The sequence below is a fragment of the Hyperolius riggenbachi genome, chromosome 4 (genome assembly GCF_040937935.1).
Source record: "Hyperolius riggenbachi isolate aHypRig1 chromosome 4, aHypRig1.pri, whole genome shotgun sequence".
NCBI lineage: Eukaryota > Metazoa > Chordata > Amphibia > Anura > Hyperoliidae > Hyperolius > Hyperolius riggenbachi.
Window position 1 is genome coordinate 233,757,393 of NC_090649.1, and position 13,886 is coordinate 233,771,278.

Genomic DNA, 13,886 nt, shown 5'->3' on the forward strand with positions numbered 1-13,886 from the left:
TTCACCGGATTCCGTCCCAGCAATTATGTGCACTTCATAGTAAGAATCTTGCATCAAAAACAAAGAAGAGTGGAAGGCACTGTATCATGCAAAAAAGGGTACCTTTAATCAACGGTGTACTTTGGTGGTCTCTGAGGAAGCTTATTTTTAAGCAAAACGGCTGTCAGGCCTTTGTCACCCCCACTGCATACCCGATGTCTGTGCACCTTTGATTAAAGGCAACCTTTTTTGCATGATACAGGGCCTTCCACTCTTCTTTGTTTTTGATTTTCACACAGGAACCTAAGGGGTTAAATGGCCGAATGACTGCAGGGGAGGCCTCTTTTGTTCTGATCCCTCTGCTCGCTGCCTAGGGGGTAGAAAATCGGGACCTTCTGGAGAAGGCTTCGGATCCAATCACAGGGATTTGCTGGAGAGAGAGGATGTTCCTATTGTCTCTCTGCTCCTGTCAATCATGGGGATATCTGTGCAGAAGGCATTCAAAATGAGAGCTGCTAGTAATTAAAGGACATGTTCCTAGGCTTGCTCTGATCTTCCTGAATTGACGTTTGCTGAAATGTGTTGGAGGTATTTACCGCACAAATCGGTAATTTACCTCACTGCTCGGTAATTTCAGCTTTTCATGCGGTAACAGCCTTGATGAGTTGACATTTTATACAATGCTCCGTAAACTCAGCTGTTTTCAGCATTATGGAGAGCAGTAATGCTTAATAAATGGATGCCTATGCATTGTAGCTCTTCCCTCATTGCACATGTGCAAGTGTAATTGTGTAGTAACAGCATGTTGACTTTAACACTTTTACATAGAGTGATGCCCTGCCAGACTAGATTTGGCAATGGGCGCCTCTAGTGATGAGCCAAAATGCGCCCACATAATATTTAAAATATGTTCACAGTAGTAGAAGGTGGGGCAGGCAGTCGTCAAACTACTGGCCTTATTCTTACACTTTGATACAATGTGCTGCATTTTAGCCATTTTTTTTCTCTATAAGGTTTTTAGTACTGTCTGTATCCACATTGGTTATATATGGTTTCATTTACTGCTTTTAGTGACTCTGGGTGGTAGGAAAATATTCACAGTTAGGATAATGGAGAGACAGATATCAATAAGAATCCAAAAGAGGTTCTGAATATTTCCAACAATGCAAAAAGTTTGTATTATTGTTTGTGTTTCCATTAAAGAGATGTTACTTAATTTCCTGTTCTCAGTGACCCTGTCACTGCGATAGTAATTAAGGTTAACCAGAACCCACAGAGAAAAAAAATCTGACAGATTTTCTAACTCTTCCCATTCTGCACACCACTTTTACACAAGGGCCCATATGCAATTAACTTTTTCTCCTGAGTTTTTTCCTAAGAGATAATTTTTCATCTTCCATTTAAAATAACTTTTCAGTACTTTGCAATTGAGAAGTACAAAAAAGTAGGTGAAAAAGTACTCTCAAAATATCACTTAGGAGAAAACCAAGGAGAAAAAGTTGATTGCATATGGGCCAAGGACCCTTATTCAATTCACCTTTTCTCCTAAGTTTTCTCCAACGTGATATTTGTACATTTTATCAATAACATGCCTTCTAAGCCACCAGCAACCAAGAAAATATTCAGAATAATTTTGACAGTTCTTTTTCATCTACTTTTTGCAACTTTTTCAATTGCAGAGTTCTGAATAAAGACCATGGTTTCTGCTGAAGTTACATTTTGACTATTGTATGTGGACACTTTGGGCCATATGCAATTCGAGGTAATAAGAAGCTCAAATTATGCAAGCTTCTTATCACATCATATATCGTTTGGGATTTACCAGCAAATTCAATTGCCTGCATCACCTGAGCGATGTTTGAGCATTAAGAGCATAGCTCAGACGAATACTAGGTATGTGCCTGAGTGATGCTCCTGTGTTCCAAGTGCTGATGAGGGAGGCATTTGTGCCAGGGAACTGTCCTTTAGCACCACAGCACTGCTGCCTTTCTCCCCCGGGAGATGCGTGTGCACCCATCGCGAGAGCCAGCTGCTCTTTATTCTTTGCCATTCATCACCTGGGGGTGGGGTTGTTAGGTTTAATTGAATTAGGCGACACTCGCATTACCTAATTTAGGCAATTGCCAGCACTAATCACTGGGAGTTTGGGAATTGCATAGGGCCCCTTAACTCTTACACATCTAAAATGCTACAGTATCTATGTGCAGTTATGCAAATAACACAAGCCTTACTGAAAGAAATTCTTATGCATGCTGTGTTATGCCCTTGCTGAAGGACTGAGATTATATGTTTTGTGCAGTTGCATAACTTATGGATTAATATTTTAAGACAAGAATCTAAATGCACATTCTTTATTATATGCCACCCAAGTAACCAAAAATTGTGTTTGTTGCCATTTACAGAAACACATTATTAGAAGCATATTAGTACTTGATTCATATGTCCAAGTTATATTGTTAAAATTAGCATCAATGTGTATCAGGATACATGCATGTTAATAAGTAAGGTAACTGAAACCACTAAGGACTTTGCAACTTAAAGAGAATCTGTACTCTAAGATTCTTACAATAAAAAAGCATACCATTCTATTCATTATATTCTCCTGGGCCCTTCTGTGCTGTTTCTGCCACTCCCTGCTGTGATCCTGGCTTGTAATTGCCAGTTTTAGGCAGTGTTTACAAACAAAAGACATGGCTGCTAACAGCATGTGATAGGCTGAGAGAGCTCAGTCTGTGACTCACACAGAGCCTGCACAGAGGGGGCGTGGAGAGGGTGTGTATAGCGTCTATCCTATCACAAGCAATGCAGCACATTACAGCCTGAGTACCTTAGCCCGGCAAAGCTGTCAGAGGAAAGAAGATTAGATTATATAACAGAGATAATACAGGCACTGTGCAACTAGGAAAGGCTGCAGTAAGACAGACCACATTAGAACAGGTATAGGTATAGGAACAGGAATAGGAACTTATAGTATAAAAGAAATACTGTATATTCCTGCGTATAAGACTACTTTTTAACCCTTGAAAATCTTCTGAAAAGTTGGGGGCTGTCTTATACGCTGGGTGTCATTAATGCGGGGTGATACGCCCTATCCTGTTACCGCCTCTCGGAACTCCCTGCTGAGGGAGCGCAATCTATTCTTCCATACCGCTCTGATAAACAAGTAGACAAGCAGAGCTGACGAGTCTACTTAAGGAGAGTTGACCAATGCAACAAGTCAATTGACTATATACTGTTATATACTGGGTAACACATACAGTACAGTACCAGTATCTGTTCATACACAGCACCGGTATATAATTTTTTAATTTTTATTTTAATTTGGTGTGCGTTGTAAGAGGGGTAGTCTTATACGGCGAGTATATCCCAAACTCTATATTTTAACTGGAAAAGTGGGGGGGTCGTCTTATACGCCCAGTTGTCTTATACGCCGGAATATACGGTAAGGCTGAACATTTTGTTACAGAGTCTCTTTAAAATACATACATTGAAACATTTATATTAATTTATTTATTTTTTCTTGACAGGGAGAAAATGGTCTTGATGGCATCAAAGGGGAGAAAGGAGACATGGTATGTAATAGAGATGTGAAATGGTATTATATGAGTTTTTGCCATAAGTTGAGTTTTTACCCAGGTTTGGCATGCACAGACGATGTACTATTTCTAGCGATGGTCGAAATGCCAATTTCCGATTCCGCAGTAAATCCACATTCCGCTATTGCCTATTATTGGTGTTTCTAGGACTTACGGGGGCTTTGCTATTAACCACTAAATGGTTGCCACCTCAGATAACAGGTGGATCTAGCGTTTTGGTGTATAAACCAGGCAAACAGCTCTCCAGTAAAATTCAGAAGCTTTAATCCAGATTAGGCTTGTAAAACACAAATATAAAAACTCTCATAGCATAACAAATAAAATCAATACACTTCAGCCTGCGCCTATAGAGCGCACTTACGTAGCAAAATGATTTTCAGGCGTATCGGGCTCAAGGGCCCAGTGGTGGAATCGGCGTCCCGTAGTTCCCCCTCGGCGTGTCCGCTCACGACTTCCGTATAGTCATTGCGGCCAGCTAGCACTTCCGCATCCCGTGACGTCAGACGCACCTGGCTCCGCCCTGCGCGTTTCGTCCGTGCGGACTCATCAGGGGCTGACGTCACAGGTGCGGCAGACGTCCTTTGTAGCTCCAAACTCCTCCCCTCTCAAACGTAATAACTAGTTATGTGCCGTCTGGAACGCACGTCGCATGTTCATGCGCTCCATCAGCCTCAATGAGTGCAGCGCCATCTAGCCACCTTTCACCTAATTTTCTTTTGCCTAATTTAGCTGTGCTTCCTCTGTGCCACCATCTGGTGGACTTTTATTATATTGCAACTATGCCAGTAGGCCTAAGATTAAATATAAACTTATAAAATGCTCGATTTATCATAAATCAATCCTGAAGTTTAAAACTGGCTAATGGTTAGATAAAATGGCCATGTCTATTAATAATTAATATGTTGATATAAACTTTTGTAACAGTGATTCATGACACAATTTAGCCTTCATCAAACAACTTATAACCTATTCCTCCAATCCACCCCTGTCATGCTACTCTAACCTCACATTGAGGCTGATGTGATTAGCATGAACTTGGGAGTCACCTCTGGACACTGAGTGAGAATGCATCATCCAGCTCTATATCCCTTATGGTGCATGACAAATTCCATGACGCAATATTGTACATATATAAACATATTTGTGTCCCGAATTTGGCCTCTGTTCACATACCCAGCCCCTATTTCAGGAGCGGGTCCACAGAGGGAGAATGATGTTAACCCATCAATTATTTCAATACATATGTGTATATACCCCACCCCTATCCCTCTGTGGTTTGTATACCTGTCCCCCTTATTTAATTATGTATCTACATGGTGAACATAATTCTCGACAATCAAATTTCATAATTGAACAGTCAGTCTACAGTTGACCCTATGCTTCACTTTCTATATAGCTACCTGCAGCAACCATTATTTCAGATGTCATTAGTGATAAAGCAGTTGAGATCAAATTCTACATTTAGACCCCTCGGGGTTAAGGACTGCAGCTGATAGATCCATTTACCCACTGCCTGTGATATGTCTCTAACCAGACTTGATCCTCTCCATTTTTTATTGTGTGCCTCCACTCCCATGAACCTCAATCCACTAGGGTCGCAATTGTGTACCAATCTGAAATGGTACACATTTCCCGATTCCTATCGGTGTTAGATGATTGGGAAGGGTTTAAAATGAGTTTTTAGCACTTTGTAAATTAAAAAGTCCTGTCAAAATTATCAGAGAATTTTCTTGCTTGCTGGTGGCATTAATGGAATTGTATCAATAAGTTGTGAAAATATCACTTAAAGGAATACTATCGAACTTAACACATTTCTGTCAGTAGCATAAATCAAAATTGCATTAACAGCTAGTGCAAACACAGCATATCGTTTTGCTTTGCAATGTTTCTTTTTCTTTTAATTTACCTTTTAACCACTTGCCAACCGCACGCTTATACCGTGCGTCGGCAAAGTGGCAGCTGCAGGACCAGCGACGCAGTATTGCGTCACCAGCTGCAGGCTGATTAATCAGGAAGCAGCCACTCGCGCGAGCGGCTGCTTCCTGTCAATTCACGGCGGGGGGCTCCGTGAATAGCCTGCGGGCCGCCGATGGCGGCTCGCAGGCTAAATGTAAACACAAGCGGAAATAATCCGCTTTGTTTACATTGTACGGCGCTGCTGCATAGCAGCGCCGTAAGGCAGATCGGCGATCCCCGGCCAATCAGCGGCCGGGGATCGCCGCCATGTGACAGGGGACAGCCTGTCACTGGCTGCACAGGACGGATAGCGTCCTGTGCAGCCCGGTTCACCAGGGGGGGCCAGGTAGGAGAGGGAGGGGGAGGATTTCGCCGCGGAGGGGGGCTTTGAGGTGCCCCCCCCGCAACACCCGGCAGGCAGGAGCGATCAGACCCCCCCAGCAAATCATCCCCCTAGTGGGGAAAAAAGGGGGGCGATCTGGTCGCTCTGCCTGCACCCTGATCTGTGCTGGGGGCTGCAGAGCCCACCCAGCACAGATCAGCTAAAACAGCGCTGGTCCTTAAGGGGGGGTAAAGGGTGGGTCCTCAAGTGGTTAAACGGATCGCCTGACAAGCTGACGGTGACAGCTAATGGGGCAGCTCATTATGTCAGAGGGGATTCCTTTTTACAGTGCAGTAGTGTATTATACTATTTTCACGGTTCCCCATGCCATTCATTACTATTACTATGTTTCCCCAACACTATTCAGCATGCCAGACATCTGTCACAGTAGCCTGCTATGAGGAGCGAGAGGCAAACGCTCTCGCTCCTATTCTGCCCAGCCAATCCCCCCAGAACCAGAAGGAGACTTCCGTGTGTCGGGCTCGGGCTGTCGCCGCATTAGTTGTTTGTCATTGCTATGCAACGGCAACCATATAAGCTGGAGGAGGGCGCATCATTGCTCCTTCCCTTTGGCGCCTGCTTCCGATCCGTAGCGATGACAAACAACTAATGCGGCGGCGGCAGCCCGAGCCCGACACACGGAAGTCTCCTTCTGGTTCTGGCGGGATTGGCTGGTCAGAATAGGAGCGAGAGCGTTTGCCTCTCGCTCCTCATAGCAGGCTACTGTGACAGATGACTGGCATGCTGAATAGTGTTGGGGAAACATAGTAATAGTAATAGTAATGAATGGCATGGGGAACTGTGAAAATAGTATAATACACTACTGCACTGTAAAAAGGAATCCCCTCTGACATAATGAGCTGCCCCATTAGCCATCACCGTCAGCTTGTCAGGGGATCCGTTTAAAAGGTAAATTAAAAGAAAAAGAAACATTGCACAGCAAAACGATATGCTGTGTTTGCACTAGCTGTTAATGCAATTTTGATTTATGCTACTGACAGAAATGTGTTAACGTTCGATAGTATTCCTTTAAGACAAAGGTACATTGAATAAGGCCCAATGAGGTAAAATTAAAATAAATAAATAAATAAAGGACAACGGAAGCGAGAGGGATATGAAGGCTGTCATATTTATTTCATTTTAAGCAATGCCAGTTCTGACAAGATTAGCTGCATGCTTGTTTCTGGTGTTATTCAGACACTACTGCAACCACAAGGATCAGCAGGGCTGCGAGGTAACTGGTATTGTTTAAAAGGAAAAAAATATGGCAGCCTCCATATTCTTCTCACTTTAGTTGTCCTGTAAACATCAGTTAGTATAATAAACACACACACACACACACACACACACACACACACACACACACACACACACACACACACACACACACACACACACACACACACATATTCAGCACTGTAAATATATCATCAGTCACAATTACCTATCACCAACCAATCTGCACATTATCAAATCCAAAAGGCTAAATGAGATCATGTAATGTAGACAAACAATACAACACCCCTTACCATGTTGGTAATCAAACCCCTAAACTGACAACCAAATCCAAAGTTAAAATATAATGTAACAGGGTATGTTATTCTGAAAAATAAACACAGAGTGAGACTCTTAAGAGGATGCGGAGTGGATTGGACTTTAGCTGGACTTAACCACATATTACCCTAAGTTCCCTCCATTTTGGGTTCATAGTGGGAGATAGGGAAAAGAGACCTTTGTCTCTCAACTTTTGGACATGCTTGCTTTAGTAGACGGAGAGATCTCACCATGTGTCAAAGCAGGAAAAAGGGTGAGGAGCCCTTGCGGGAAAAACGGCACCGCCATAGGCGTATGTATTGTACAGCCATAGGTGAGTTGGTTGCCGGAGAGCTGAATGATGGCTCTCCATGCTGCCGCAAAATTCCCCAGTAGTGTTATATACTATTCCCCCTCTGAGTTATCGCAACTCAGAGGGAGATGTAATTCGGTGGGCCAGAGCCTTGAATTACCCTTATGCGCCACGCGCATTATTACTTGCTGCCATGGGGTGGTGAGCTTCATGCACCGAAAAACGACCTGCTTCGCCGCCATAGATGTCTATGATAAAAGCCACATTTAGCAGCATAATTGTAACGGTTGGTGTCAGCACACAGAGAGTATATGATTATTGATGATCTGCAGTATCACCAACAATACAGACGTATACCCGATTATTAGTGATCTGCAGAATCACCAATAATACAAGTATGACTAACCTCTGGACTCCTAGCAAGGTGTAAGTGTTTGGGTGCAACAGTAACTTAATAGTTTGACCAGACCTCACCAGAGGGGCTGGTGAGGTACTATCAGTACACTAAGCGTGCACTAGCGTACAAGTTCCAGCAAGCTGGAGAGTACAATAACGAAGAGGCTGAATCTCCCGGGGAGCGGGTGATTCAGATAGTACTGCAGGCACGAGAACACCTGTGGGGCGGATGACCCAGACTGAACAGTAGCCTAGGAGATACAATAATAGTACAATGACAGATACCCTATAAGAGCAGGTAATTGACGCTGTACTACAGCTTTAACAGAACGGTTCCACCAGAGGGGCTGGTGTAACTAGTACCTCACCAGTGGCGAGGGCCCACTGGTGAGTAGAATGGTCAGGCAGGCAAGGTTCAGCAACAGAGAGGTAAATAAATACAAAATCGTGAGATAAGAGTAATCAATAATCAGGCAGAGGTTCAGCAACAGGAAGGTACGTATCGGTATAAAATTGTGAGGCAAGAGAGTAATCGGTAATCAGGCAGAGGTTCAGCAACAGGTAGACAGATGGGCAGAAGTACAGGATCCGAAAACAGATTCAAAGTCAGAGTGCCAGCCAGAGTCGTACACAGGAGATCAATACAATAATAATATCCTAGCCTGGGTGTGAAATCCTTGGCAACAACACCCCGGAACTAGTCTAACAGAATAACAATAACAAGACTGCAAAATTCCTAAGCTTGGTGTGAAATCCGTAGCATCAACACCAGGGAACTACCTAAGGTCTGCGCGCTCACACGCAAGTATTCACGACAACAGACGAGGAGGAACTGGCAGCGGGGCTCTATATATGCCAAGGATAACTCAGCAGAGCCGCCCATTCGTTTCAACCAATAGGAAGGGCTGCCAGAGTCAGCTGACCGAAGGATCAGCTGACTCCCCTCCCTGAAGCATAAAGGTCCTGCCGCTGAGCGCGCGCGCAGCCCGCACTCTGTGTGCGGCTGAAGGACCTGAACGGGGCACACTGATCGTAGGAGTAGCGGGGACCGCCGCCAGCTGGGACGCGGAAGCGGCGACTCTGCTGCTCTCCGCTGCGGCGGTGTTTCCGCTGTTTCTTACAATAATATGGAAACCTGAGCCCGTTTTAGCGGCCACTAGTGGGCACTTCACGGCGCCCAATTTTGCTGCAAATGGTACCCGCTATTCAATGTCTCAATGGGGGTTGATTCATAAAGCAATATCGCATGCGGTAATGCTGAAAACAGCTGACTTTGCCGAGCACTTAGCAAAATGTCAATTCATAAAAGCAGTTGCCGCATGAAAAGCTGAAATTCCTGAGCAGTGCATTAAATTACCGACTTGTGCGGTAAACACCTCCAACACATGTCAATAAATATCAATTGATCAAGATTAGAGCAGGCGGTAATGGCACAAAGAATACCGCCTGCTTTGAAGAGGTGATAAGAGAGCGATAAGAGCCAAGTTAATGTAGAAGCAGTGAGATCTCCCCAGGCAGCAGCAGCAAGACCGGAACAAACAAGACTTCATGTGAATACCTTAGGCTATGTGTTTAACTTCTTGTGTTCCTGCTTTCAAGATGCGTATTTCACATCAGAAAGCCTGCCATATGTAAAGTTTCTTGAAGTTCTTCTAAGCTGTGGCAATTAACCATTTACCGCCATCCTAACGTATTAAAACGTCATGCTTACCGCTATTAACAGCAACATGACGTTTTAATACGTCGCGCATTCCCGCCGCTGCTACCGCCGTGTGTCCGCCGCTACCGCCGCCATTACCGTCGGGATCCCGTGCTGGGCGATTGGGGAAGAGGACTGAACAGTCCTCTACCCAATCGCAGTGCCTGGAGTGAATGGACGTGACCGCGAACAGCGGCTACGTCCATTCACATAAACAGGAAATGTAACAGTTTAATAAAGTGTGTAAAAAAAAAAAAAAAAAAGTGAACACGTCCTATGAGTGTTCACCAGCGCCATCTTGTGGCCAAAAAGTAGATTACACTTACAAAATACATACATTTTCAAGTATATACACATCATTAATAAAATTACACTTCCAACCCTCCCCCCCAAAAAAAACACTTGTAAAAAAAAAAAATCAGCTTAAAAAAAATAAATAAATAGTTACCTTAGGGACTCAGCTTTTTTTATTCTATATTTTATGGGGGAAAATTAATTTTAATTTATTACATAGGGGCTTGTAATTATGGCCAGAACAAACAGAAAAATAACCACTTATATTTCAAAATAATATACTGTCGCCATACATTGTGGTAGGGACATAATCTAAACGGTTTAATTATCGGGACCACTGGGCAAATAAAACGTGTTTGTTTTATCCACAGGAGAATGTTTAATTTTAAAACTATAAAGGCTGAACACTGAGAAATAATGATTTTTTTTCTTTTTTTTTCCTGTTTTTCTCATTAAAATGCATTTAGAATAAAAAAATTCTTAGCAAAATGTACTATCCACAGAAAGCCTAATTGGTGGCGAAAAAAACGAGGTATAGATCATTTTCTTGTGATAAGTAGTAATAAAGTTATTAGGGAATAAAAGGGAGGAGCGCTGACAACTGAAAATTGCTCTGGTCCGTTAGGATAAAAACCCTTGGGGGTGAACTGGTTAAATAAATTGTTTAGAAAGACTAATAGACAGATTCAGCGCAGATTCAGGGCAAACAGAGGCAGATTAACAAAACATGTACATCTAAAGGGAAGTTGGGGATGGCTCTTAATGCTGTCTCTGCACGGAGAACAAGAATGTAACAAAACTCTTCTTATTACCAACAGTTTACTTAGGTAAACTGCACTTCTTCTATCACAGCTGTGAACATTTTTATGAATTAGCACACAAAAGTCTAACATACCGAATGTGATATTTTTTTACCGCAAAGCCTTTTATGAATTGACCCCAATGTAGTTATATGCAGGCTATTTTTTTCCTGCAAGCCTATCTACAACAAATGGCCCCTCTTGCTGCTAATCGGGCGTCTCTGGGTGCCCACATTTACCTTCAAAGCTGCATATTGTGAGTTTGTGGACCGAGGAGGGTTAACTTAAGGAGGAGGTTTAAGGTTAAGTACCACCAGGGGTATTAGGCTTACGCAGCACTGGGGGGTGGGTCTTAGAGTTAGGCACCACCGGGGGGTTAGGGTTAGGCACCACCGGGGGGTTAGGGTTAGACACCACCAGGGAGGTTCTAAGAGTTAGGCACCACCGGTGAGCACCACAGGGGGGGGTCTTAGGGTTAGGTACTACCACAGAAGGGTTGTGTGTGAGAGTACAGTTAGGTTTAGCCATAGTAGAATATTGGTAAATATAAGTCATATTTTACTATCAAAATTCTCTAGTACAGTATCACTAACCTTAGCGATATTCTACTAACGGCAATCACCCTGCCCTTTTCTGCATGCGCTTTTATTTCATGTATGTGCCATGTGCCCCTCAATGGCAAAAGCTATGTTTGATTGATATTACTTAAGAGTGAGGGATCACATGCTTGCAGCTCTTTTCCTCCTGGTCACCCAGTCTGAAAGGTTTAGACAAAGTGTAGCGTTTAGATTCAGATTAAGGTGGCATCTGAACATTTTTGGGGTGTCTCAAAGAAAACAAGACCCATGTTCAAGCAATGTTAGTAGGGATGTGCCAAAATCAATTTCACAGCAAAATATGTATTTTTTTAGAAACTGTCTTTTCTGGGTGTCAGAAGTTTCCCAGTAGACTTGCATTAACCAATTAACGTCCAGGAGGCCATGTGCGCTCCTGCGGACGATCGCACGCGTGCACGCGTGCTCCCGGCCCGCGGTTCGATAGCCAGGCAATCAGTAAATTGGGCTATGGTGCCCGATCACTGATTCCTCTCCCCCGCAGAAAAAGCGACAGCTTCTCTCGGAAGCTTCGCTTTTTCTGGCTCTAGCGTCCCTCTAAACGTAAAACTACACCTAAATGTAAAAAAATATAAAAATAATCATATATTTACATTTAAAAATGACAATTTAAATTCCACCCTCCAAAAAATACCCACATGAAATGTTTAATAAAAAAAAACAAAAAACATTACAATTAAAAAAAACGTAATTATTTACCTAAGGGTCTAAACTTTTTAAATATCAATGTAAAGATGAAATATTTCTATTATTTCTTGAAATTATAAGCTTGTAAATAGGGATGGATGCAAAACGGAAAAAAATGCACTTTTATTTCCAAATAAAATATTGTCGCCATACATTGTGATAGGGACATAATTTAAACGGTGTAATAACTGGGACAAATAGACAAATACAATACTTGGGTTTTAATTATGGAGGCATGTATTATTTTAAAACTATATTGGCCAAAAACTGAGAAATAATGAATTTGTTTCCGTTTTTTTTCTCATTCTTCCTGTTAAAATGCATTTACAGTAAAGTGGCTCTTAGCAAAATGTACCCCCCAAAGAAAGCCTAATTGGTGGCGGAAAAAACAAGATATAGATCAGTTCATTGTGATAAGTAGTGATAAGGTTATAGGCTAATGAATGGGAGGTGAAAATTGCTCGGGTGCATAAAGTGAAAATGACTGAATGCAAAGTGGTTAAGCTAGCTTATTGCAGAGAGATTGTAGAGCTAGATAAGCTATTGCTTGTATAAATAAAGTTTACATTTTAGCAACTCAATTTACTTACCCATAAGATCTTTGCCAAACATGAAAGTATAATAAAACAATAATAATTTTTCAATTTTAGTTTACTTTTCATGTACATTGCTTCATTTTTATATTTATAAAGTGTTAATGCATAGGAGGGCAAGGTATATTAAAAAATGGGTCTAAAATATATAAAGTTATTATTATTATTATTATTATTATTATTATTATCGTTGTTATTTGAGATTTCAGTGATTTTCAAACATTACTTAATATGTAGTTATAACCTGGAGCTTATAACCTGGAGCATACCTTTGGATTCCTGCTACAGTGAACTAAAATGTAAAGCATAAGTATTTTCTCCTAAATTGTAAAATTGTTTTACATTACTCTATATTTCAAGCTCACAAATGAATAATCACTCTTGTAAAAACCATCCTAAACCTAACCCTAAAACTCTCTTTATGTAAGAAGGTGGCTTATGTCATAGGGTCTGCATTGATACAAAAAAACTAGTAAAAAAAAATGAAATATGAAATCATTGGTAATATTCAGATATTACTAGCTGCTAATATATCTTCTATAAGCAATATTTATTTTTTACTCCTTTCTATGTTAACATGGCCAGAATTAAATATCTGCTGAAAAGAACTTTGTAATTCTTGGCATCATTGCCAATATGTATTGGATACTTTACAATGCAAAGTATTACTATTTTACCCCTAGTTTTGTGATTTTTAGCACTCTATCCTGTCAATTAGCTATTATGTATTCATGCCCTTGTCTTCCAATACCTATCCCTAACCTCTTGTCCACATTAATTGTTTTCCCTAACATTAAGTTCTGCCAACACTAATTCTAATTAAGTTTTTCAAAAACACTAACTTCTTAACCCTAACTGATACTCATAACATCCCCCCAATCTTGTCTGGTAAACTCCTAAAATAGTATCTATCCCTAAATTCTAATTATAACTGATATACCTGCCATCATCTTCATTTCTGGGACCAATATCAAGTACCTGGCACCCAAAGTGGCATATTGCTGCTGATTTACATTGAGACAAGGACTTACTTATTTTAAATTT

At 41.7% G+C, this 13,886-nt stretch overlaps 1 protein-coding gene across 6 annotated transcripts in view; it reads left to right on the plus strand.

Annotated features, from left to right (window-relative positions):
• COL19A1 (collagen type XIX alpha 1 chain) overlaps positions 1-13,886 on the plus strand; it is a 1,086,226-nt gene that overhangs the window by 366,286 nt on the left and 706,054 nt on the right. For all 6 annotated transcript variants that reach the window (XM_068281448.1, XM_068281450.1, XM_068281452.1 and 3 more), the window contains exon 12: positions 3,507-3,551. In XM_068281448.1, coding sequence (XP_068137549.1) covers positions 3,507-3,551 — 45 coding nt within the window. The remainder of the gene's footprint in view (positions 1-3,506; positions 3,552-13,886) is intronic.